General features: G+C 45.5%; 1 protein-coding gene across 1 annotated transcript; it reads right to left on the reverse strand.

Annotated features, from left to right (window-relative positions):
- Positions 1-917: 917 nt before the first annotated feature.
- CDCP2 (CUB domain containing protein 2) lies at positions 918-13,896 on the reverse strand. The gene is made up of 6 exons (XM_088479359.1): positions 13,821-13,896; positions 13,100-13,447; positions 9,689-10,024; positions 7,435-7,788; positions 4,002-4,180; positions 918-2,286 (listed from the first exon to the last, which is right to left on the reverse strand). Exons 1-6 carry the CDS (start codon positions 13,894-13,896, stop codon positions 1,972-1,974), a joined length of 1,608 nt encoding a protein of 535 aa, XP_088335485.1. The 3' UTR covers positions 918-1,971.
- Between the last annotated feature and the right edge of the window lie 10,716 nt (positions 13,897-24,612).

Genomic DNA, 24,612 nt, shown 5'->3' on the forward strand with positions numbered 1-24,612 from the left:
ACAACATATCGCTTAGTATGTACCTGGCATAACTGTTTTATAACATTGCCAATATATCACTTTAATAATGTTATTGATAGGGGCCCCCACAAGTTTGTTGCCCAGGGGCCCCCACAGACCTTAATCCGGCCCTGGGGGGGATGGTTAGGCACTAGGGGAAAGGTTAGGTATAGGCCCCGGGGTAAGGTCAGGGCGAGGATTAGGGTTGAAATAACAAACAAAATCGACCATTTGACCCTGTCGACCTTAGCCCATGTTGACCTTTTAACTGTCGGCCATTTGACCCTGTCTATCTATTGCAGGGATGGGGAACCTCAGGCCCGGGGGCCGTATAAGACCCCCGGAATCATTTGGTCTGGCCCTTGCAGCTTTTTTCTGCTAGCCTCACCTGGCTAGCAGGGTGCCAAATAATGGCACCTTACATCCAGAATGTATGCAGCAGTGCTGTCTGGAGCATTCTTAGGACGCTTCAGACTGTCACACCAATGCCCTTAGAGCCTCGCAGAGCATCCTCAGTATGCTACTGGCATTGCTGTAATCACCGGCGATTGTGGCCCCGTCCCCATGTGACATCACACGGAGGGGGAGTGGCCTGCACGGAGCCCGCAAATAATTTTATATATATCAAAATGGCCCTCAGCAGAAAAAAGGTTCCCCACCCCTGATCTGTTGCCTGTCAAACATTTGGTCTCGAGCTACTGACTGTCTAATGCTGGGTACACACTTTGCTGTGTACCCAGCAAGATGTTGTCCGTGGTGGGTACCGTTGGGGGTGCAGGCATCGGCAAGTGAGTATACACTTGCCGATGCAGACAGCAAAGGAACGACAGCAGGGGCTATGCTGCATTCAGCAGCATGGCACCCGCTGACGATATCGCCCGTCGGACGATGTTGTCCGACGAGCGTGTAGCTGACGATGTGTGGGAGTGCGCACAGTTAGCGACATAGCGGGTACACACTGCCCGATGTGGTCGATATGTCGTCCGATCTGCCGGATCGGATGACATATCGTCTAGTGTGCACCCGGCTTAACTACTATAGATCTTTCAGTCCACACCCTCCCCGGTCATCAATCTTAATCTTATTTACACAACAGAGAGGCCATGGCAGCCTTGCTGTCATTTGTGGTTATCAGTCACACAATGCATTCAAGTGACAGTATTGTTCTCACATGAAAGGGTAGGTTTTCAGTATTTACAAACGTTTCTAGACATTTAAACTGTCAAATATTTGGAACTGACATTCTTTGTGGGAGAATTAACTGATCCCCACTTCCTGAGTCCTTGGTATAACTGTTGCTTTATGCTTTTTTTATTCTTAGCTTCATGTCCGACATAAGGTTCTTCCTGCCGATTGTGTTCGGACCAGAGATTGTGCTCAGCGTTTATTGAAAATAAAAGAAAATATATTTCCCCTTTAAAAACCAGTTGATGGATATGCCAATAGCAGAGACTTGACGATAGATATGTTTGTGCTCATGCATTACCATGGAGGAGCAGAGTACAGCCATCCATACAATAGCCTGAAGTATTGGCTAAGCCCCCTAAAATTATCATCCAGCCCCGTTTCGTTATATCGTAAACGCAAGCGGCTATAAGGAGTATCCCAGCAGCAGCATCACTAAGGCACTTTTATCTTTTCCAATCTCCGACAATCCTGGGAGACTATGACACGGTCTTTCTAACCCCAACAGATGTCTACTGGCATCTCTTACTGAGCTGTGCAGGGAACAGACTGATATGTATGCTCTTCTTCCATCAATAACCTATATTACATAGAAAAAAGACAACAAGCAATGCATGATAAGCATAGAAAGATGTAGCAGACTGTAATAGGATGTTCTTGGCTTCCACGTGACTTCCAGGTTTTCTCTGTTACCGTATTTAAAATGAAATGTGTTTTCTTTGCACTGGGAGTTTCATTAATAAAACATAATTCATCCCAATCTTGCTGCCTTGGTTGTAGTAATTGTCACAGTAATACCAGTCCCACCACTGCGATAAGCATGAGGACCCCGGCTAATATACAGATGCTAATGAACACCACGTCACTGCTGTCCTGCACACGCTCGGTACTCTCTGATGCTGCGGCCTCTGGAAGGTGTGACTCCCCGGTCTTCTCCATTAACCCAATCAACTGGGCTGAGTCTGAGCCGGACAGGATGCGCACTGAGGCCTCTTTCCTCTTGGGCTCACACTGTACCTCATACTCATGGACATCCTTCTGAGTGCCCAATGAGAAGTCCACGTAGAGGATGCTCACAATGACTGAGGTGTTGTTCCTTTTCTGCAAGTGGAGCAAAGACCTGTTAGTTACAAATATGTATTTTGGCCAATATACAAATGAACATACTAAGGATGCCTTATTTTGCAGAATGTAGAATATTATCATGTTAGACTCATCCAACTAAATTGTAGCTGGACTTCCCTGTTAATTTATGATTGTCATCACCTGTGTTAAAGCACTTTTTTTTTTTTTTTTTTTTAATCAATTAACTAGTTCCACACAGGTGATGACAATCATAAATTAAGATATAAGTCCAGGAACAGCATTTTGGACCTCATTCAGAGGCGGTCGCTCGGGAGCGATCGGTAGCACCCAAAGTGATCGAGAATATGCAAAACGAGGGCTCAGCCACAACGCACATCGTAAGCGCGGAAACACCCACAACAATGAAAGCACACCTCCTGTCTCTACGGCCTAATTCAGAGTCGGTTGCAGGCGGCAACCTACGTCAGCACGATTAACACCTGTTACAGTGTTAATTGTCTACAGACATCCGTTGAGGCCGAAACCATCGCCTACACTCGCAATGCTTAAGGTAGACCCTGGGCTACCTTTAGCACTACGAGCAGTAGCATCGTTATTGCAACGAGATGACGTGTGTGATGACTCGCTCAGCAATATATGCACGTCCTTGAAACGCCCTTTTTAAGGTCAACCACGCCTGCACCCGCACCACCACACCCCCGTTCACAAGCACCTTCCCCTGTAACCACCCACAAACGGCACAAAATGTCAATCTCAGCTATGACCTCGTAGTGACTAACGAGCAAGAGGATTGCAGTCGGAAAGACAGGCTTGCGCACGCGCACTGCCATGTACACGCATGCGCAGTTGAAAAAAACATCGCTCGCTACAACCAATCGCTCCGTGCAACCGCCTCTGAATGAGGTCCTTTGTCCCTACTGGAATGGGGCATGTTGAGAGGTACGCAAATGAGAAGAGTCAGACAACCATATCAGGCAATAGCTCAGGACATTCAGACACAAATGGAGGTACATACTCTCAGGAATGGGCATCGGTATGGTTACCATCGATGGTAACCAACTATGCAATCGATGACCATTGATGGTTTCGCTAACCGATGGTCATACCTGTTCTTTGACTGAGTGGCCCGTGGGCCAATCAGAACATGGGGCGGTGCTTCGTGGGTGTCGGGAGCGGTGTCTTGTAAAAAAAAACATTCAGTTATGCTGTTCCATTGATAGAGGAAAACCATCTGGTTCTCCCCATCGATGGTAAAAACATTTGACATTGACCATAAACCATCGATTATTATGAATCATCGATGGCCAACCCTACATACTCCCCCCTACCACTGTCTTCCTTCAACTGACCAGTATCCCTGTGATTTGGCAAGCATATGAATTGTGCTAAATTGATGCACAGCATTGGTCATCTCTACGTTACATACACTGTATTGGAGCATACACACGGTCAGATTTGCCAGATGTGTCAGATGAACGATTTGACCAACGAATTGAACGATTTTTGACTGCATTAAAATGATTGGAATCGTCCAAATCTGACTGCAAACACATCAGATGTCAGATATCTTTATCTGACCATAGTTCATCGTTCATCGTTCAGACATGTCAGATATGTCAGATTTTCCTTCATATATGAACGATTGAATGATTTTTTAAATCGTCATCGTTCAGATCTGAAGAAAAATCTGACCATGTGTATGCACCATATATCGGATTATCGCTGGTTACCTGTGGACCTATTCCACATGTATCAAAACGAGCATAAATCTTGTAGTTGTTTCCAGATAGCTGAGCAGCACACGCTGGTGACCCCAGGTAGATGTGACTTTTCTCCAGCTGGGGGACAGACTGACTTGGGATCTGAATGTGGAAGTCTGTGCGGGTGCAGCTGACATTAATCGGCACCACTAAAACAGAGAGAAAGTGTTTTGTTATGACCAAAAAAGTAATGGATTAGAATTTAAATGACCCACCTTCTTCCTGAGCATTTCCCATTTACCCTGATTGCCATTTACAAAATTGCAGTTCTATACCAGGTAAGCAATGCGAGTACATTAAGTGTACCTGTTGCCTAAACATAGTGGGGACAGTCAATATAATTGTGAACGCAGTCTGTCAATTGTCTAGGAACCCGTTACATCACTCTGGTGCCACTTTGTGCCTTTGTTTCAATGAATTGTTGCGCTGCATTTTCAGCCCAGATAATAGCTGCACCCAATGTGTTTAGGCAACAGGTAGACTTTATTATGAAAATGTCGATGGGGTTAAAACACAACGCCAGCATTATTTTTGCAAGTAACAACATCGAAGCTGAGTCTGTAATTCTCCCAGCTAATCAATAAGAGATTAGAAGTGCTTCTTATAGCTAGTACATTAGAAAACCATTAAAAGCTTTTCCTATATACAAAAAAGTGCATTACAGCAAGAGTGAGAGAAACTGAATCCTCTGGCCAAGGGAGACAGATTGTAAATCACTCTAAATTGCATTTCCTCTGCTTTTATGCTTCCTTATTTAGGACCTATCATCTCTTGGAATAATTTAATTGCCCACTGTCTCAGGTCTTGTGTCTGAAATCAGCAGTGGCGGTGGCTGGACAGAGACACATTCCATTGTATTTTATAGGATGACTGTTGCCACAGATAGAGTGTAGACAAGTTTGATGATCTCCATGTAACTCACATCAAAGATAAATATATGGTGGGATCTACTGTGGTACAAAATGTTGTCTCATCTGATGGCGGGAGTCTGGCTGATTGGCGGCGTTCCTTCCTGAATGCGGGCTGGGTGCTAGTCATCCAGATGTAAAAGAGGAGTACAAGAACCTATTATGTCCACACAAATAATTAGATTTTTCCACATTTTCTGAGGTGATAAGATTCAGGTAACCAGGCCCTGGCCTATACTTTCAATGAGACACCTTTTGCATTTTCTAGGCTGACGCTACATGGGAAATTGTATTTTAGTCGCACTTCGAGTGGTACTTTAAGAGGAAGACCCAAATGTGATAGCCTGCAGCTTACAGGCACCCCTGAGCCATTTAAGCGAGATAGCGGCTAGATTTAAAGTGGCAATTAGTTTTGAGGGAGAACCAACCTTGTTCTGTCTTACAAATAATTGCTACTTTAAATCTAGCGGACACCTCGTTAAGAAAATCCTGCCGGTGCCAGCAAGCCGCAGACTGTTACATTTGGGCCAAAGACTATAAGGTGTAAGTTGATGAGTGACGTGATTATAAAATAGTCATAGGACAATTATTGAAGGGATATCACTCTTTCCACCATCTGCTTATCCAGTGGAACCCACAAGAGGTTAAGCAGAGACATTTCCAAAATCTGGAATGTAAGTGTGTTATGTTATGCTCAAGATGGACAATTAGGTTTGTTTGCAGTCAATAAAATGTATTGCATGCTTGTATGTTTTATCCTTACTAAATTACCTTTTCATCGTGACATATCATTAAATATATATCTTTTATTTTCCTTCATGGTGACCCATCCAACCTTCTTCAAGTTCTAGAGAAGGGGAAATTGAAATATCTTTGTGCAAAATATTTAGTTGGGGGGAACAGAAAAATACTAATTTGTGGCATTTTTACTTTAGTTATATATGTAATGTCTGTCTGGATGAGGTGTACCCAAGAAGGAGGAAGACTATAAAGGCTTGATACTTTAGTGATAATTGGTGGTCGTAATTGTTCCCTGGGAGTATATTTACTAAAGGTAAATTTTAATCGATTTTGTTCAATTAAATGTTCATCTATTTTAAATTGATTATAATCAAACTTTAGTAAATATCCCCCCAGGTCTTTTCTCAGGGATAATGGCCCTCATTCAGAGCCGTACGCTCTGAGCAGAGCGCACGCTCTGAATGAGGGCCGGGCTCCATTTTCATGGAGCGTCCTCCTGGACGCTCGTATAGCTGTGGGTCACCACCCACAGGCTATACGAGCGTGCTTTGTGATGGCCGCGATGGTCGAGACCATCGCGACCATCGAAATTGCGAGCCGGAGCCTGCGGTTGAGGTTTTCAACCGCAAGCTCCGGAGTGATTTTGGCTCTATCAGAGCCAAAATCACTCCCACTAACATCACTAGTAATGTCAGTGGGCCGGCTTCTGACGGGAGGCGTTCCCGTGGGAACGCCCCCGTCAGGGAGGCACGCCCCCGGCACGCCCACCAAAGGGGGCGTGCTGTCAATCAACATTGACAGCACGCCCCCTTTGATCGGACACAACGAGCGAAGGACTTTCCTTCGCTCGTCGCGTCTGGCGCATGCGCACGACGGAGCTCCCTCCGTCATGCGCATGTTCAGTGCATAACATCGACCCACTTGCGAGCGGACAGCCACTCGCGAGTGGGTCTGAATCAGGCCCAATATGCATAAGTAATAAAAAAAATGCTCTCATTTAGAATCCCAATAAAGTGAATAGAAAAGTATTTTAGGAGCATATTTCAAGTTTCTTGCAAGAAAAATGTCTGTATGGATGTAGCTTTTGTAACACAGTAGTGCCGATAAATTTGGTTTCACGCTTTCTCACAAGCATCTCACAAGTCATCAAATCTGCTACAACCTCTGCAGTCTTCTGTCTATTCATACAAACCCATTATGCTGTAGTACATATTATATTATAATTATATATATATATAATATACAACATATTATCACAGCACACTTCATCCCGGAGCCAATGGAACTGCACAGCATGCAGGAAGCTACACTGGACCATACTAAAACATAACTGGAGAACCCCTTTAAATTTCATACAACATACCTAGACATTATAAACCCCTCACCAGTGTTATTTTCACAAGACAGTCCTACAGATCAGGGGGCATGGCCAACCAGGATTAGTGGCATGGTTGGCCAGTTGGGTGGTATCGGAGGCCATGATATTGGTGCATCTTTAGATTTTTCCACTGGGAGTTTGACAGATACAGTATATAAAACATCCTAATTTGTTAACAGTTTTCTGTTAGACTGTAGAGATTAGAGCTGCTGTAATATACTGTAACATATGTTTACATCCGCTAGTGTATCGTTGACCCAATCAATATGTTTACAGACCACAAACCCTCCCAATAACACATTACACTTGTCCTGCCAGTTAACATTATCAAACACATGAGAGTATGAAACACAAATGTATGGCTCCTGTTACTTACTCCCAATATAGAACACCAGGAACCCGCTGTTGGCTGTGTCTCGGTCTGTGACAAGTACAAGTAATAGATTGTTCTTGCTGGAGATTAAGGGTGACGGTACCTCAAACCCACACCATTTCCCCAGCAGTTTGTCACCCACACTCTGCCCATCATAGACGGCAATGTAATCATAGTCACACTCCTCGGTCAGACTGTTTCTCTCCTCCAGCTCCAGTTCCCGGAAAAACAACTTGATGCGGAACCCTGGGGGTAACTGTATGTTCCACTGGCAAATTATATTATTGGGGTACATTTCCGGATAGCGCGGGCTGGTGATATTGCCTTTCACAGCTGTGTACACATCCTGGCATTCTCCTGGGGGACAGGTAAAGGAAGACATGTTATTATTGCTTATCACTTTTATTCAATTGCCAAATTCTGCTGCAATATCAGTGGTTATAAGCAATGTTCATATTGGTGTGGGTACGGGATGCTGGCACTCTGGATCCCTGCGGTCAGAATCCCGACAGGGTTAGGATACTGACACTTGTCGGTTGGTATCCTAACCCTCCCCCTCTCCCTACACCTAACCCTCATTTCCTGGTGCCTAAACCTTACCTCCCCCCTAGTGTCTAAACCTAACCTCCCCGCACCCTAAACCTAACCCGCCACCCCCTTAGTGCCTAAACCTCCCCCTAGTGCCTAACCATAACACTAACCCTCCCCATAATTCTGCTACTTATCGTCGAGTTGCCAGCGGTTGGGATGCTGGTGCCGGGATTCTGACAGGTGTCGGGATTCCGGCACCGGAATACCCGCAATTGGTATTATGACTGTATTCTATTCATATTATTGCACTAAATTCTACTTACTTTTCATGTGTATATTTAGGGCCTCATTCAGAATTGCAAGTAAACATAATGGCAACTTGCGTTCACTTAAAAAAAATAAAAATGCATCTTTGCGACCTATTCAGAGTTGGCGGCAGCATGTGCAGTCTGTAGCTGCGGCTCCCACCCCTTGGCTACGATTCGCTCCCTGTGACGTACCTGGGACTGATGCAGCTGGAATGAAGGGGCGTGGCTTCACAGTGAGTTCTGAAATTGCTAATAATCACAGTACACAACGCGAACACATTACAGTTAATGGCCGGATAGTGCATATAAAACTACGCAAGTGGCTTGTATCATCAGACAGCTTTGTTTGTCACTTTTCGACAGCCATTTGAGTTGCACTTCACAACTACACACAAACACACCGCACTCTTACTTTGCTTTGGCAGTGTGCGCCCACTGCTCCCATACACATGCCCATTCTGACCCCTTTGTCGTGCGCCCAGATTAAAAAAAAGATGCGGATTGCAAAAATTTGCACATTATAAAAATGCAACTTGCAGTCCAAAGAAATTGTAAATCACGTTTACTATTCACTCAGAATAGTGCCCTTAGTGCATAAATAGTGCAACACCCTCTATTTGCATGGGATAAAGGTTCACTGGTTCTCCACGAAGTGACAGAAATCTAAACTTATAAGAAATATAAGGGTATTTCCTATCCAAGTGCCATTTCTATGGAGTTTAATAAAGACTCCTGGCCTGGTTGACTATAGGCTCCACTGTGTAGACACTACTCATTTCATATATACAAAATTACAACTGAATGTCTGTATGGACCCAGGGCCTTATTCAGACCCGGTCACAAGCGCTGAGCACTCGCAACCGGGTCAATGTTTGCCCACTGGGCATTCGCACGTCGGAGCCGGCTCCGACGTGCGCATGCATGAGACCCGGCTAGCAACGGGCACTCCGTCGCTACGGGTCTCGCACCAAAGGGGACGAGCTGTCGATGGTGATTGACAGCTCGCCCCGTTTGGGAGGCGGGCAGGGTGGGTGGCCGGCCAAACGGAGGCGTTCCCGACGGAACACTTGCCGTTTGGGGGCGGCCCCACTGACATCAGCAATGATGTCAGTGGGGAGCTTCCTGCTCAATCAGAGCAGGAAGCTCCCTGTGTCTTGTGCTTGCCGAGACCCAACCTTAGGGTCTGGTCGCAGGCCGCGATGGTCCTGAACAAAGCGACCATCAACCTGGTCGCTCGCTAGAGCTGTGGGTGGTAACCCACAGCTTAGCTAACGACCAGGAGGCCGCACTTCACACCACAAGCAGCCGCCTTCATTCAGAGCGACCGCTTGTATCTAGCGATCAACTATCAAACAAAGCGATTTGTCCTATCAAACTACTCGTGTGTGGAGAGTATACCATTTTCCTGCTGTCCATACCGGATGAGAAGTATGCCTTGAATCCCCGTCCTCCAATATTGAAGTCAGATTTGAAGACTACAAGCAGCTCATTGGACGATGATGTGGTGTCTGGGGGCTTGGTGTTGCCGCAGTAATGGTCAACTTGTTCCTCCAGACCATAGCCATCAAAGATTGCAACGTAATCAAAGTTACACTCCTGGCTCTCCAGTTGGAAGTCTGTAAACACCAGTCGGATCTTGGAGAGAGGAGCCGCTCGGATCAGCCAATGGCACTCTGCATTATTGGGGTAGTTGTCAGGGTAATCTGGGCTGGTAATTACCCCAGAGAGGCCAGTGAGGACCCCTCCACAGATATCTGTAAGACATGTGATAACCGTATGAAGAAACCATTGGAAAGATTAACACAAAATTAAATCTACTTCCCTATAAATACGCTTTAAAGGAAATCTAAGGCCTATTACTGAGGTAAAATGAATATGAAAGCTCTGTTAAAACAGGCAGCCGACTAATATCAGTGGAACACCCAGTTCAAAATGGCTGCTGCTATGAGAAAGGCTGTCTCACTGTAACTAAATGCTCGATAGAGAGAAAATAAAAAATGAGGGTGCTTCGAAGACATCCTCTGCACTACTGTGTTGCAGAGTTTTTAAATGGTACTAGAGTGTAGCTGACTGTAGTATTTTTTTTGTTATTGTGTCGCAGATAAAGAGAAGTATTTCCAACTATTCGTAAAAATAAAATAGTACTGGAACACTGAAGTATTTAAATCCATTTATAACAGGTAAATAGATGTAAACCATTCATTGAGTGGAATAGACATACTAAAATCAGATAACATACTTTACACAAGAGGATAATACAAAATGCATTGTAGCTATAAAGCTGATTCACAGAGCAATTTCCGTGACAGGCATGGTATCCTGTTCTTTTACAGTATGAGGCTGATGCAGAATGAGCTGCCAATGGGTATAGGTTACACCTAAAAGTAAGTGCACGCGCAGTGGGTGCATTTTGCCCATATTCTGAGTTCCAGCAGCGACTGCTGTTTATGCTACCGCTTTACGCAAGGAAGGCGTCAGATCCCTTATACCTGCTTTGTACACATCTTCCAATTACTTCCATTGCGTCACGTATAACAAATGTGTTTTTTATTTGGCATTGTTTTAACTTATAAAACCTCCCTAATACTGCAGGAACCCTCCGTCCCATCATTTGTACACAAGAAAAATAAAAAAATAAAATTACTCGTCTTTTTCCAGGTCTGCATGCATACACAATATGCTCTCCTTACTCCCTTAGGGTTATATTTACCAAAGTGCAGGTTCTAAGAAGAGGAGATGTTGTCCATAGCAACCAATCCAACCAGATTCTACTTAAAATATATCTGGCACCTTCTAGATTATAATAGCTAGACTCTGGTGGGTTGCTATGAGCAACATCTCCACTTCTAAAAATCTGCACTTTAGTAAATAAAGCCCTTACTGTACATTACCTATGGCAGAATATCCCCATCCATCCCTAATACACACATTCCATTGTAACATCCAGAGACAGTTATATAAGTAGCAGAAGTTATGATCTGCATGGGTGCATAACTGCATATGCGTTCACACATGGGGGCCTGATTCAGCTTAGGACGGAATTGCAAAGCTGCACGCAAGCAGCTTTGCAATTCCGTCTTTGCTAATATGCAAATGCAGCAGAAGGTGTGTGACACCCAATGCTGCATTTGCAATCCCAGCACTGCGACCGAGGTTGCAGGCTAGGATCACCATCGCAACTCAGGCTGGCCAGCTTGCGAGGTCAGGAAACTGCGTCCATGGATTGCCCCTGGCCTTGCCACTTCCGGAAAACGGGGCAGAACACGCACCGCCCCTTAAATGCCTCTGCCTGTCAAACAGGCTGTGTGCGATCTGCATGCGCAGATTCCCAATAATCGTGCTTCTGCATTCAGCATTCAGCAATGCTGAATCAGCGTATAGTTCTGAGTTTGCGCACAGTGAATTTGTACAACTCACGCTCTACCAGTGGCGCCAAGAGTGGTGGGGGAAGCGGGTAGTAATTACTGGCTAGAGGGGCCCAGCGGGGGTCCGGACCCGGCGTCGCCCCTCCCCTCTTCTTACATCACAGGAGCCCAGCACATGAGTTGGTGTGAAAATCTCTCACTGGCAGAGTGTGTACCCTTCCGTCGGTCATGATGTGGAGAGGCTCTAGTATAGATGTAATACAAGCAGGTCTGGAATAACCAGCTGGACATTTTTGAAAAGGCTATCCAGTAACAGGAAACTATTAGGACCTTAAGAACATGTCATATTAAACATTCAGGAAAAGTAGTTGGCTTTTATGTAAATAAAACTGAGTTACCCACTCTGAAGTGGCACCACTGCTGCATCTTTCCTGGGCAGGTGGGAGGTGTGGGAAGTATCGACGGCTCCCCAGACTGGTAGTGTGGGCCTTGTTTGTGATATTATAGTCAAGCGCCAAGCTCCCAGCGTAGCACTGTCTGGGGTTGTGTATTAAGAATTCTACCATCGTCAGGACACCATTTATGGTTTGCGTTCATGCATATACAGACCCCCACTATTCGATGTGCACCATTGGTCCTACTGATGGTAAAACCATTGACCATCGATGGTTGCCAACTCTAGCACTGGAATGGCCAAGCAACAACCAGCAGCTTCACATGCAATAAGCTGCTTTTCCTTCATGTAATTGACACACGCTCTATGTGGGGGTGATTCCAGAGCATTAAAAACACTGGATGAGTGACATTATTACATTTTAGGTGTCCCTTAAACACCTATTGCTTTACATGCGGGGAGATCAGAACTTGCACTTGAGATGGGCAGAGGGATTAAATAGACCTTCTTGCATTCTCTTCAGAACATAAGCAAATAGAGCAGTCAACAGACATAATCCTCTGCCATGCGACTGCTGCCTTGAACCAACAGCTTCCATCTCCATACCAGTGAAATGCTTTTACCAGCTTTAAGAAAGGCTAGTAAAAGCATGGGCCTTAATTAACTCAAACCATAAAGTGAAATAGCCTTTTTCTAAAAAATAAGGCTGTATCCAGATAGCATATATCTGATGGTTTCCTGTGTAACTTGCATTGATCACTAATACAACAAATCAATTTTCAAAAGGTCTAGATTAGTATTCTTTGTGCATATGAAAACAAAGTCAAATCTTAGTTGTTAGTTGCACACAGTGGCGGCTCCATAGATGGAGCTGCAGCGCGGTCCAAAATTAAAATAGGACAGTCACACCAACTGTCACCACAAACACTGCCAAACATCACTGGCAGTTGGTGTCGCTTCCCTCTTTGAATTTTAGACCGCGCTGCAGCTCCACCTCTGGAACCGCCATTGGTTACACAAATTAGATGTTGAAAAGTTTGGAGTAATTTAGTCTGAGACAGTGACCTCACCTTTCCTGTAAGTAGCCGAGAATCCTGTGCTACCCACATGTTTGTCTGAATGAAAAATGACAGATAGCACGTGCCAAGAGGATGTGAGATTTGGGGGGAAATTGGAACCACAGAATGTTCCCAAATGATTGCCGTCATCCCTGGTGGCCCCATTATAAATCTTCACGTAATCATATTCGCATGCATCATGGTACTCCAAGCTGAATTCCTGGAAAGTGAGTTGAATGGTGGACCCCTCTGACACAACAATCAGCCAGCTGCACTCAGTGTAAGGTGGGTACACCCTGGGGAAGTTCGGGGTGGACAGGTGTCCTACCGGGGCAGAGAGCACGCCACCGCACTTAACACCTGTGAAAGGAGAAAAATGAGGAGGGTCATTACACTTTATTGTTATTACCACCATGAATGATTTTGTGGAAGAAGCCTAATTAAAACTGCCCTATAGCATCTCATTTTACCAGCTCTTTTCCCTAAACATCCACTGACCAAAATTTGCATTCAATTCAGACATATTTCACTAAGCAGCCAAATCAGGCCTAACACTTCATGGTTATTTATCATAGAAAAGTCTAACCAAAAACAATTAGGGTCCACTAAGTCTATTTGCAATTAAAACTCCTCCATTTTGAATCTACAGTTCAAGTGTTGCATAAGGGTAGGGTAAATAAGAGAGGTCCCTTTCCATGTCATGCACAAAGTACCTCATGAAATCACTGCTTACCTTTCCGTGTGTGAACCCCGGGTGCTCTCCATAACACACTTATCATGAAGATAAACTTGCAATGAATATTCTGCATATTGCAGTACTGGGACTGTAATATATCCACTGCTCTCAGACTCAGGTACAGATAACTCTCAGAGACGGAGCTGCTAGAAGATAAATAATTCATCTGTTGTCTGAATGGGAACTTGATCTCACTTTGCTCTCCACCCTCAACATTCTGATGTGTATTTGTTGTCCTCAGATTTACACACTATCATGTTCTCTACCTGCAGTAAGTCAGAGAGAAATATGGGGGCACAGTCCGGGACTCTCGCTGATGGTGGCGAGGAACGTACGGCTGTAATGGTCCTATAGCTAAAGTAAATGAAAGTGCAGTGGGAAAAAATGCACATTGCAGTGTTTTCTGTCCTATAGTGAGGGTCAGAATGGAAGGCTTGCTACAGATACTGGGTGCAGCATGCCTAGTGGGCCCAAATCAGGTGCCACATCCCCCCACAGGACCAAACAGGGTATAGTTGGCAACACTTTGCAGCTGAGCAAGAGGCTTAAAACATATATAATGTTGCACAGCCTAATAAATCTTGGTGCATTACAAAACTCATTATAAATGTTATTTAAAATACTTAACTGTAATAAATATCAAATGATAAAACTCAGAGAACAAAAAACATGTAATAAAGAGTTTCCCAAACTCCGCCATTAAAGTCCAGGTTTTAAGGATATCCATGCTTAACTCCAGATGGTTAAATAAAAATGACTGAGGTACTAATTAAGTCACCTGTGCTCAAGCATGAATATCTTTAAAACCTGGTCTGTAATGGCGGAGTTTGGGAACCTTTGCCCTAAGGGTAATATCCATTTTACTCCCCTTTAAAGTTCATATTGCATCAAAATGTGCATAGAACAAGCATTTATATATAACATCATGCGTCTTCTCTTATATCTTGGATGGACAGGTAAGTTATGCTTACATAGGTTGGGTACGGGATGCCGGCGCTCAGGATCCCAGCGGTCAGAATCCCAACACCGGCATGCCGACAGGGTCACAATCCTGACAGAAGGAGGTAAGTATACACTCCTTCCCCTACCCCAGACTGATTCTGGCGCTGGCATTCTGGGGGTCATTCAGACCCGCTCGCGAGCAAAGGTCGCTCGCAAGCGGGTCAATGTTGTGCGCATGCGCGAGACCCGGCGAGCGACGAGAAATACGTCGCTCGGGGTCTCGCACCAAAGGGGGCGTGGTGTCGATGGTGACTGACAGCACGCCCCCTTTGGTGGGTGTGCCGGGGGCGTGGCTGCCAGACGGAGGCGTTCCCATGGGAACGCCTACCGTCTGAGTCCGGCCCCACTGACATCAGTAATGATGTCAGTGGGAGTGACTTTGGCTCTGATAGAGCCAAAATCACTCCTGGACTTGCGGCAGCGAGACCCTACAGCAGGGTCTCGTCGCAAGCCCGATGGTCGCGATGGTCTTTGACCATCGCGACCATCATCATGGACGCTCGCATAAGCTGTGGGTGGTAACCCACAGCTATGCGAGCGTCCAAAAGGCCGCTCCACATTTAAATAGGACGGGCCTGATTCAGAGCGAGTGCTCTGGTCAGAGCGTTCAGCTCTGAATCAGGCCCTCTGAGCGCCAGCATCCCGACAGCCGAGATAATAAGTACAACACGCTTACATATGACATTGTTCATCTGTTTGAACATACAAAGGAACAACAGACTGGCAGTCATTGCTGCTCATATAAGGGGACACATGTCGGGTGCCCGTCATATCTGTAAATGTGACGCTCGGAACAACTGAAATAAGTTACTGGCATTCAGTCACGTGGCACCAGAAGGCTCAATACTCCATGCATCACACCCACATTGTCATGGTGCTGGTCATGTGACATGCACGCCATGCCGCTGCCAGTACGCCATTCAGTGGCACCATTTTTCAAGTGAGAAAATCACTTCACCACCACACACCCCAATATGCAATTCTGACACTTTATATAGGGGCTAATTCAGCATTGCACACAGATTGGCGATTATCGGGAATCTGGGAATGTGCAGAACGAGTCCTGCATGATTGCGCGCGGCCCCTTCTGTGCTTCAGCCTGATTGACAGGCAGAGGCATTTAAGGGGTGGTGCTGGGTCAGCCGGCCTTGCCGGAAACGGGGAGCTTCTGCCCCCACAGGCTTGCTCAGCTGTATTGGCTGGCGGCCTGGCGCCATCCACCATCGCGACCGAGGGTCGCGATGGTTACATACCGATTCCGTTATCCCAGCCTGCAACCTTGGTCGCAGAGCTGGGATCGCAAATGCAGCAAGGGGTGTCATACACCTCCTGCTACATTTGCATATTTACAAGGACGGAATTGCAAAGCTGAATCACCCCCATAATTCCTATATTTTTTTTTCACAGTACAGTAAAAGTTATCAAAACAATTGAAAATTTTGTCTTTTGTGGCAATTGTGTGTTTTATTTACTCCAAAACTTAATAAAGTTATTGCTGTTCAGCTTTATTTATTAGTATTAGACATTAAAATATAACATTTTCAAACTTATCTCTCATGATCAACATTTTGTCAGGAGACCTAAAATTCTTATGGGCGAACCTGCTGGCATCTGCCAATGGAAAATCTTTCGCTCACTAAAAGGACAGCATCAGTTTGTGACTTTAGGGACTGATTCCGAGATTTACGCTAATGCAATTGCAACTGCGATATCTTACAGATCGCATTAGTGAAGATATGCTAATGTCTTCCAAAGCTATGCCGAGCATAGGAACGCTCACTGCGGCCTTCTCATTGGGCATGTATCTGATAACACTATGAGCACCTCGTGACCTTGTGGGCATAATTTGTGAGTTTTCAGGGATCAGGCATTATCCCGCTGTTAGCATACCTCCCAACTTCTATACCTCAGGAGGATGCACCTTTGCGACCGAAACCAGGGGGTGTGGCCTCACGGTTAGGGTGTGACCTCACAGATAGGGGGCGTGGCTTCGTCGGGAATGCCGCACCAGCAAGTCACAGTAGGTGGCCTCATTACTGTGCAAAACACATGCATCAAGTTCATCCTTTACAGAGAAATCAATGAATCTTAGGGTTTATTGAAATGAGTGAGTTGTAGTGATGATCGGGTAGCCACGCAGCTTCTGGATGCAGTCTGACCTGTCTCAAACACTGCGTCTCTCCTGACAGGCTGAGAGCTCTAATGCTGCGAAGGAGATCGCAATGGCTAATTTATGCACGGCCATGAAATCGTGTTTTAACGCTCCCAACAAGCCTGCATTTGCCTAGCCACCCCCCGTTACCTCCCCCAAACATTGACTACCAGTCACTCACTTTGCATTCTCTGGCCCTGTTTCAGAGCCGGACACTCGGACAGAGCGCTCGCTCTGAATCAGGGCCGGTCTTTTTTTTTTTTTAGAATGGCCTCCTGGCCGCTCGCATAGCTGTGGGCGCCCATCGGGCTTGCGACGAGACCCTTGTGGTAGGGTCTCGTTGCCACAACCCCAGAGAGATTTCGGCTCTAACAGAGCCGAAATCTCTCCCACTGACATCACAGTGGGGCCGGCCCCAAATGGAGGCGTTCACATGGGAACGCCTCCGTTTGGGCAGCCACTCCCCCGGCCCGCCCACCAAAGGGGGCGTGCTGTCACTCAACATCGACAGCATGCCCCCTTTGGTACGAGACCCGGAGCGACGGATTGCCCGTCGCTATCCGGGTCTCGCGCATGCGCACTGGCCCACCTTCGACCCGGTTGCAAGCGCACAGCGCTTGCGACTGGGTCAGAATCAGGCCCTCTGTTCGAGCGTAATCACAAACCAATCACTGCACGTGTGCAGCACAGCTTACACGCATGCGCACTGGCAAAATAAATAGCACAATTTGTGTAAATATTGGCATTGCGTAAATCTCTGAATCAGGCCCTTAGTGCACTGGTATTCTCTGACCAGTGTGATCACTCCGCCCCACACACAGCCAGAGGGAACTGCTGCTGCTGACAGGTTAGGGAGGGGGAATGGCCGTTGGACCTGGGCCCCTCCAGGGTAATTAGTACCCACTTCCCTCCCCCTTTGGGCGCACCCAGGCATTATTCAGAGGTGCACACCAATGTGCAGCTGAGACTGCGTCTTTTTCCGCACTGCGACTGCATGTTTATGATAATAATAATTAATGTGTATTCACAATGGTGCTTATGGTGTGTCCTTAACAGTTCTAAATTAAATCACCCAAAGTGATAAATAATGATAAATCTTAAGGCCCCCATACACCTACGCGATTTCGCCACGATTACACGATTTTCGACTGGCCGTACGATCAAACTTGTAAGAAACGTGTGTATTTTTACTATGAAATGATACGATGCGCGCTCCCGCTGTTCGTACAGTCGTCTCTTCTGATAATATGTGCAGCACATCTTGCCCGTCGTATCCGTATGAGAATCGTGCCTTGTTTTACAGCATCCGACGAATCATGCGTTCGAACGTCCTAATTCCGGGACTTGACTGACAAGTTCCTGTGTACGGCCACTGCATACAGAGAGCCCGAACGGAAAGGAGCAGCATTGAATCAGGAGAAGATTTTGCCGGTATATATATATATATACATACATATTGTCGAAGCTGAATAATTGGCAAGTTCAGTTTAAAATTTAATCGCAGCGACGCCATCTTGCGAATGGCCGCAAGACTCCATTTTGGAAATGAGATCGCAAGACGCCATTTTGCGAATGGCTGCCTAAGCGCCATTTTAGATAAAATCACCCTTTAGTACATGTGGCGATATTACTATTAGCAACATGCGATTGCATCTTTCATCATTTCTCATACACACATTAATACTCACAATTGCACTGTTAACTAGTCGCATATTAGCGAATGCATAGGACTTTGCACGCATCTGCCCCAAGTTAACCAGCATCCTTATATCAAACCCTGAATACCCACACATTACATATTCACACATAAGGTTCAATAAGCATTAAAGTGTATGATTTAAGTTGGTTCAGTTAGTTTAAATGCTGAGAAATAAAGATATTTGATAACTAAGGTATTATACATGCTAAACAAGTCGTGTTTAGTTTTGTACTGATACGTATTCTTTTTACAGTATTCCGGTGTTATCGGTGGGGAGGTCGCATCATGCAAACATGTTACAGGGGGCGTGAAGAGAAAGATCCCCAGCTGTTAGAGGCAGGGAGAGTCTATTTGAACCAGCCTGTTAAATGTGCTGTAACAGATGCTTCTCCCCTGGGAACCAATGACATCAGAAACAAACTTCCCTATTGTCCTGTTTATTCTGGGGGGATATAAATATGTGTGCCCGAATGCTAGTTTTTAGTCTTCGTGCTGAATGCTGTATGACTAGGGGTCTCTTGCTGATGCCTATCTCCGGGTCCGGAAGCGCTGCGTATGTATACTGTACTTGGGTCTGTATTATTTCCTTTTGTGCCTAAATTGTGTATGGATCAATTGCGTGTAACTGTCTGAACTTTTACCTGAATAACACTTGTGCTTTGGAACCACAGATTCCACGTCTAAGTCTTTATTTATGGTCTGACTGCGTACGCAAATTAGAGTCATCCTTAGAAGGTATAGGCAGGATATTAGGAGGTATAGGAAGGTGTGTATAGAGGTTCTGATCCAGTATCATTAATATATATACTGTATATATATATATATATATAGAAGCCCACTGGCCACCAATGTTTTTATTGAAGCATAGCGGATGTATTTCCCTGCACAGGCTTGTGTGTTTACCCAGCAATGGCCACACCCTGTTCGCCCATCCCTGCTCCATGCCCACCATCTACCTATTGTGCCACCCACAATAGCCACTGGCCACCACCAATGTTTTTATTGAAGCATAATGGATGTATTTCCCTGCACAGGGTTGTGCGTTTACCCAGCAATGGCCCCACCCTGTTTGCCCATCCCTGCTCCATGCCCACCATCTACCTATTGTGCCCCCCACAATGGCCACTGGCCACCACCAATGTTTTTATTGAAGCATAGCGGATGTATTTCCCTGCACAGGGTTGTGTGTTTACCCAGCAATGGCCTCACCCTGTTTGCCCATCCCTGCTCCATGCCCACCATCTACCTATTGTGCCCCCCAAAATGGCCACTGGCCAGCACCAATGTTTATGCATAATGCCCATCCTTGCTCCATGTCCACCTATGTGCCTAGCAAAGACCTTTGTTTTTTGATGACCATCGCTCAATCAAGCCTTCACCAGCTATGTTTCCCAAATGTAATGTTACGTAAAAAATTTTCAATTTAATTTGGATAGATGTTTACCCATGTACATCAAGGGATTTAAAAATGTGATCCTCCACCTGTTGTGGAACTACACATCCCAGCATGCCCTGGCCCCATTTTGAAATTACAGCATGTTAAAAAACTGTGCCAGGGCATCCTGGATTCTGTACTTCCACTGGAGCTAGAAGGCCATTGTTTTAAAGACCCCGGCCATAAAAAATTATGCACAATTAATAACATATTTAATTTTTTTTATTAACCTTAAAAGAATCTGTCAATAAAAGTCCACCGGGGGGCCCCTTAGTTTTTTGGGCCACCCCCACTGTTGGGGGTGGCCACATTACAAGTCCTCAGGGGAGCCCCATAGATTTTTGGGCCACCCCCACTGTTGGGAGTGGTTACATTACAAGTCCACAGGGGGGCCCCATAGTTCTTAGGGCCACCCCCACTGTTGGGGGTGGCCACGTTACAAGTCCACAGGGGGGCCCCATAGTTCTCTGGGCCACCCCCACTGTTGGGGGTGTCCACATTACAAGTCCACAGGGGGGCCCCAATATTTTTTAGCCCACCCCCACTGTTGGGGGTGGGCTTAATGAAACTTCACAATGAATATGTCCTTTACATTATTGTATTTCTTTTCTCCATAGAAATGTCTCTGAATCGTGAACCAGATTTCATCACTGGCTTTATCGAGCTATATCGCCAACACGACTGTCTTTGGCGTACAAAGTCCAAAATGTACAACAACCAGCAAAAGCGTACCCATGCCTTAATGAAGTTGTCAGAGTACAGTAAGCCATATCAGCATGATGCATCTTCCCTAGTGTGGGTGCGTCAAAAGATCCAGAATCTACGTACTGCCTTTGTTAAGCAGCACAAGAAGGTGCAGGAGTCCAAACGTTCAGGAGCGGGTGCCGACAGCATATACATCCCAATGCTATGGTATTATGAGATGATGATGTTCCTGGTGCACTAGGATCCCGTGATACCTTCTCTTGAGGTATTGGCTGAGACAGAGGACTGTAGCTTGCTGGAAGAGGATGTTAGTGGTTCCTTGGAGTCATCTATGGTAAGTTTTTTATAAATTATTAAATTGACTGTTCTTGCCACGACACTGCACCCTCCCCATTAAAATAGGCCATATATTCTTCTCTGACCTTTTTGGCCAAGGTCGAACCAGTTTCCATAACCACTGGGACCGCCACAGAGGAGAATGGAGCAACCTCTTCCGGATGATCAAGGTCTTCAACTGAAGGTGTGTCCAATGACCTTTGCTGATTAGCTTTCTTGCGCATGAAGTTGTGCAGGATACAGCAAGCCATGACCACCCAGTCAATCTTCTCCACTTTTAAATTTATGGGGGTATGCAAAATCCGGAATCGGTTGCTCAAGATCCCAAAGGCGTTCTCCACAATTCGCCTTGCACGTGATAGGCTGTAATTGAACACCCGCTTATCATGTCCAAGGCCCTCTGTGGAAATGGCTTCATTAAATGTTCATGAAGGGCGAAAGCCTCATCAGCCACAAAGACAAAATTGAGACCATGGCAAATGTAGGGTGTTAGTGGTGAGCCTCTCGTAGACTGATGTCTTCTGAAAGGAGCCACCGTCAGAAGAATGCCCATTCTTACCCACATCTATAAACACAAACTTGTAATTTGCGTTCACCACAGCCATCAGAACTATACTTAAGTAGCCCTTATAACTATAGTAGTAGGATCCACTGTTGGCAGGTTGGTTAATCCTTATATGCTCGCTGTTGATTGCTCCGCCGCAGTTAGGGAAGTGCCAATGGCTCTCATACTCCTCCCCAATGACAAGCCACTCTTCTGTTGCTGTTGGGAACTGTGAAATAAATTTGAAATTACATTAAACGCTTATGTTTTATTGTTTTCTATTTTTAAACAGACATCCGAGAACTCAAGCACAGATATGACAAGTACACCGGACCTACAAAGAGAAGTTCATCCAGTTGACATTACAACCACCACAACACATATTTCTAAAAACCAAAAGAGGAAAAACAAAAATGCAGCAAGAGAAGAAGACCCACTACTTCTACTGGCCAGACAGGCCTTATTGAAGCCACCTGATCAATTTGACAACTTTGCGGCCTATGTCAGTGCAGCAGTCCGAGAAATGGTCCATGAGCAACAGATTTAATTTGAAAGACTGACATCAGACCTTATTTTTAAAGCAAGGCAATGTCTACTGACGTCAGAAAGTTACATCATGACTCCACCAGTCGTTCCAAACACCAGTACCTACTATTCCAGACAAACATACTATCCACCAACAGTAAACTACCCACCCTACCAGCCAGAAACCCCACCTACCACCTACCAAACTCTGCATCCACCTACCTCTTTCTACCCAAATCCAAACCAACCATCCTCTTCCTACTGTTAAATTCGTCAATAAACCTTTTAATACATTCCTGCCTATAAACCTCTAAGATTCACCTGCCTAGAACCTCTAAGACAAAACCTGCCTATAAACCTCTAAACACAACGCTAATTGCGTACGCAGTATGACCGCAAATAAAGACAGGAGTGGAATCTGTGGTTCCAACGCACAAGTATTATTCAGGTAAAAGTACAGTCAGTTACACGCAATCTATACATACACAAGTTAGGCGTAAAAGGAAATAATACAGACCCAAGTACGGTTATACATACGCTGCACCTCTGGACCCAGAGATAGACTTCTGACTAGATATCCTCAGTTCACCCAAAATTCAGCATGAACTGGCAAACCAGTGTTCGGACACATGTATTTATTCCCCCCCAGACTGAAACAGGACAAAGGGGGAACTTCCTGCTGATCTCATTGGTTCCCAGAGGAGAAGCATATGTAACGACACATTTAACAGGTTGTTTCAAATAGACTTTTCCTGCCTCTAACAGCCGGAGTCTTTCTGGTAACGCCTCCTGTAACATTCCATCAACTAAACATTTTGTTGATTGTAAGTTCTGCGATCCGTAACTTGAGTTTGCATGATGCGATCTCTCCACCGATAACACCGGGATTCTGTAAAAAGCGTACGCATCAGAACAAAACAAAACACACCTTGCTTATCATGTATAATACCTTAGATATCAAAAACCTCTATTTCTTAGCATTTAAACTAACTTAACCAACTTGAATCATACAATTTGATGCTAATGGAACCTTGTGTGCGAATATGTAGTGTGTGAGTATTCGGGGTTTGATATAAGGACGCTAGTTATTTATGGGTGAGATTTAAGTGCATAATTTCTCATACACGAAGTGAACATCCAGCAGTGTGGATGGCTGAGGGTTGTAGTTCTACATGCCCTCTGTCAGCAGGCCCCCACCTGTTGTGTGTTCAAAGGAAAACAAAACCTCTTTTGTTCTCACAGACTCTTGTGTGAAGTGCAAATGTATTACCACCTCAAGCTGTGGAATTTGGGGCCATTCTGTCTAGGATTCAGACAAATCCTATTGTGTAGATATTATATTACAATTGCCACAACTATACTTTATCTGCATCCAGGGATTCCCAATTTGTATGTAAAAATACCCATTGTCTCTTCTTATTTACTTTTACTCAGAAAGCTTGTTTTTCCAGTTGCCCTTGGTAGGTTAACAAAAACATTGCCATCTGTTCTTAGCTCCTGAGTTATAACTTGAATTGACGCTGACCACAAAAATGGTGTCTTGCGATCTCATTTCCAAAATGGAGTCTTGCAGCCATTCGCAAGATGGCGTCGCCGCGATTAAATTTTAAACTGAACTTGTCTCAGCCAATTATTCAGCTTCGACACTACCTTCCTCCACCACCACCCCCCACCTGCCATCCTGGCCCAGCAAACACCTCCTCCAGCCAAACAACTCAGCCCCCCCCAAGCACCTCCTCCTACCAACCTATTCCTCCTCTCCCCCATCTACCATCCTGGCCCAGCAAACACTTCCTCCAGCCAAACAACTCAGCCCCCCCCCCAAGCACCTCCTCCTACCAACCTATTCCTCCCCCCCCCCATCTACCATCCTGGCCTAGCAAACACCTCCTCCAGCAAAACAACTCAGCCCCCCCCAAGCACCTCCTCCTACCAACCTATTCCTCCACCCCCCCACCTACCATCCTGGCCCAGCAATCACCTCCTCCAGCCAAACAAATCAGCCGCCCCCAAGCACCTCAACCTACCATCCTACACCGCCAAACTTCTCTTACGAAGATATAAATCCAATGGCAAAATCATACCAAATGTCTTCTAGCCCACCCTCGCCACCCAATTTATTTGCACTATTACGTAACGATAATGATGAAAATTATATTTTATAACTATTGATAGGTCTTTGACCAAACCGTTTTTTTACATTTTTAAAGTTGCACACTCCCTTGTAAGAATGGTGCGGAATGCAGCATGGTGTTTGGGCCCCAGACTCTCAGGTGGCTTGGAACACATGCTGGAAGTGCATGACAGTGGGGCCAGGACCACTGAGTTTTGCACTTTCAGCATGTGTTTGCGCCCCTGGATTCTGGGGAACAAACACCAAAACTCATTCCG

The sequence above is a fragment of the Taudactylus pleione genome, unplaced genomic scaffold, assembly GCF_031769625.1.
Source record: "Taudactylus pleione unplaced genomic scaffold, aTauple2 ptg000230l, whole genome shotgun sequence".
Taxonomy (NCBI): Eukaryota; Metazoa; Chordata; class Amphibia; order Anura; family Myobatrachidae; genus Taudactylus; species Taudactylus pleione.

What these genes read in the sequence shown, in the direction of transcription:
- CDCP2 (XM_088479359.1), bottom strand. Translation starts at nt 13,896, where the DNA reads ATGCAGAATATTCATTGCAAGTTTATCTTCATGATAAGTGTGTTATGG. An exon ending in CTCGGCTACTTACAGGAAAG is followed by an intron (nt 10,025 to 13,099) that starts GTGAGGTCACTG and finishes CATGTCTTACAG; the next exon opens with ATATCTGTGGAGGGGTCCTC. An exon ending in CAAGGCATACTTCTCATCCG is followed by an intron (nt 7,789 to 9,688) that starts GTATGGACAGCA and finishes CCTGTCCCCCAG; the next exon opens with GAGAATGCCAGGATGTGTAC.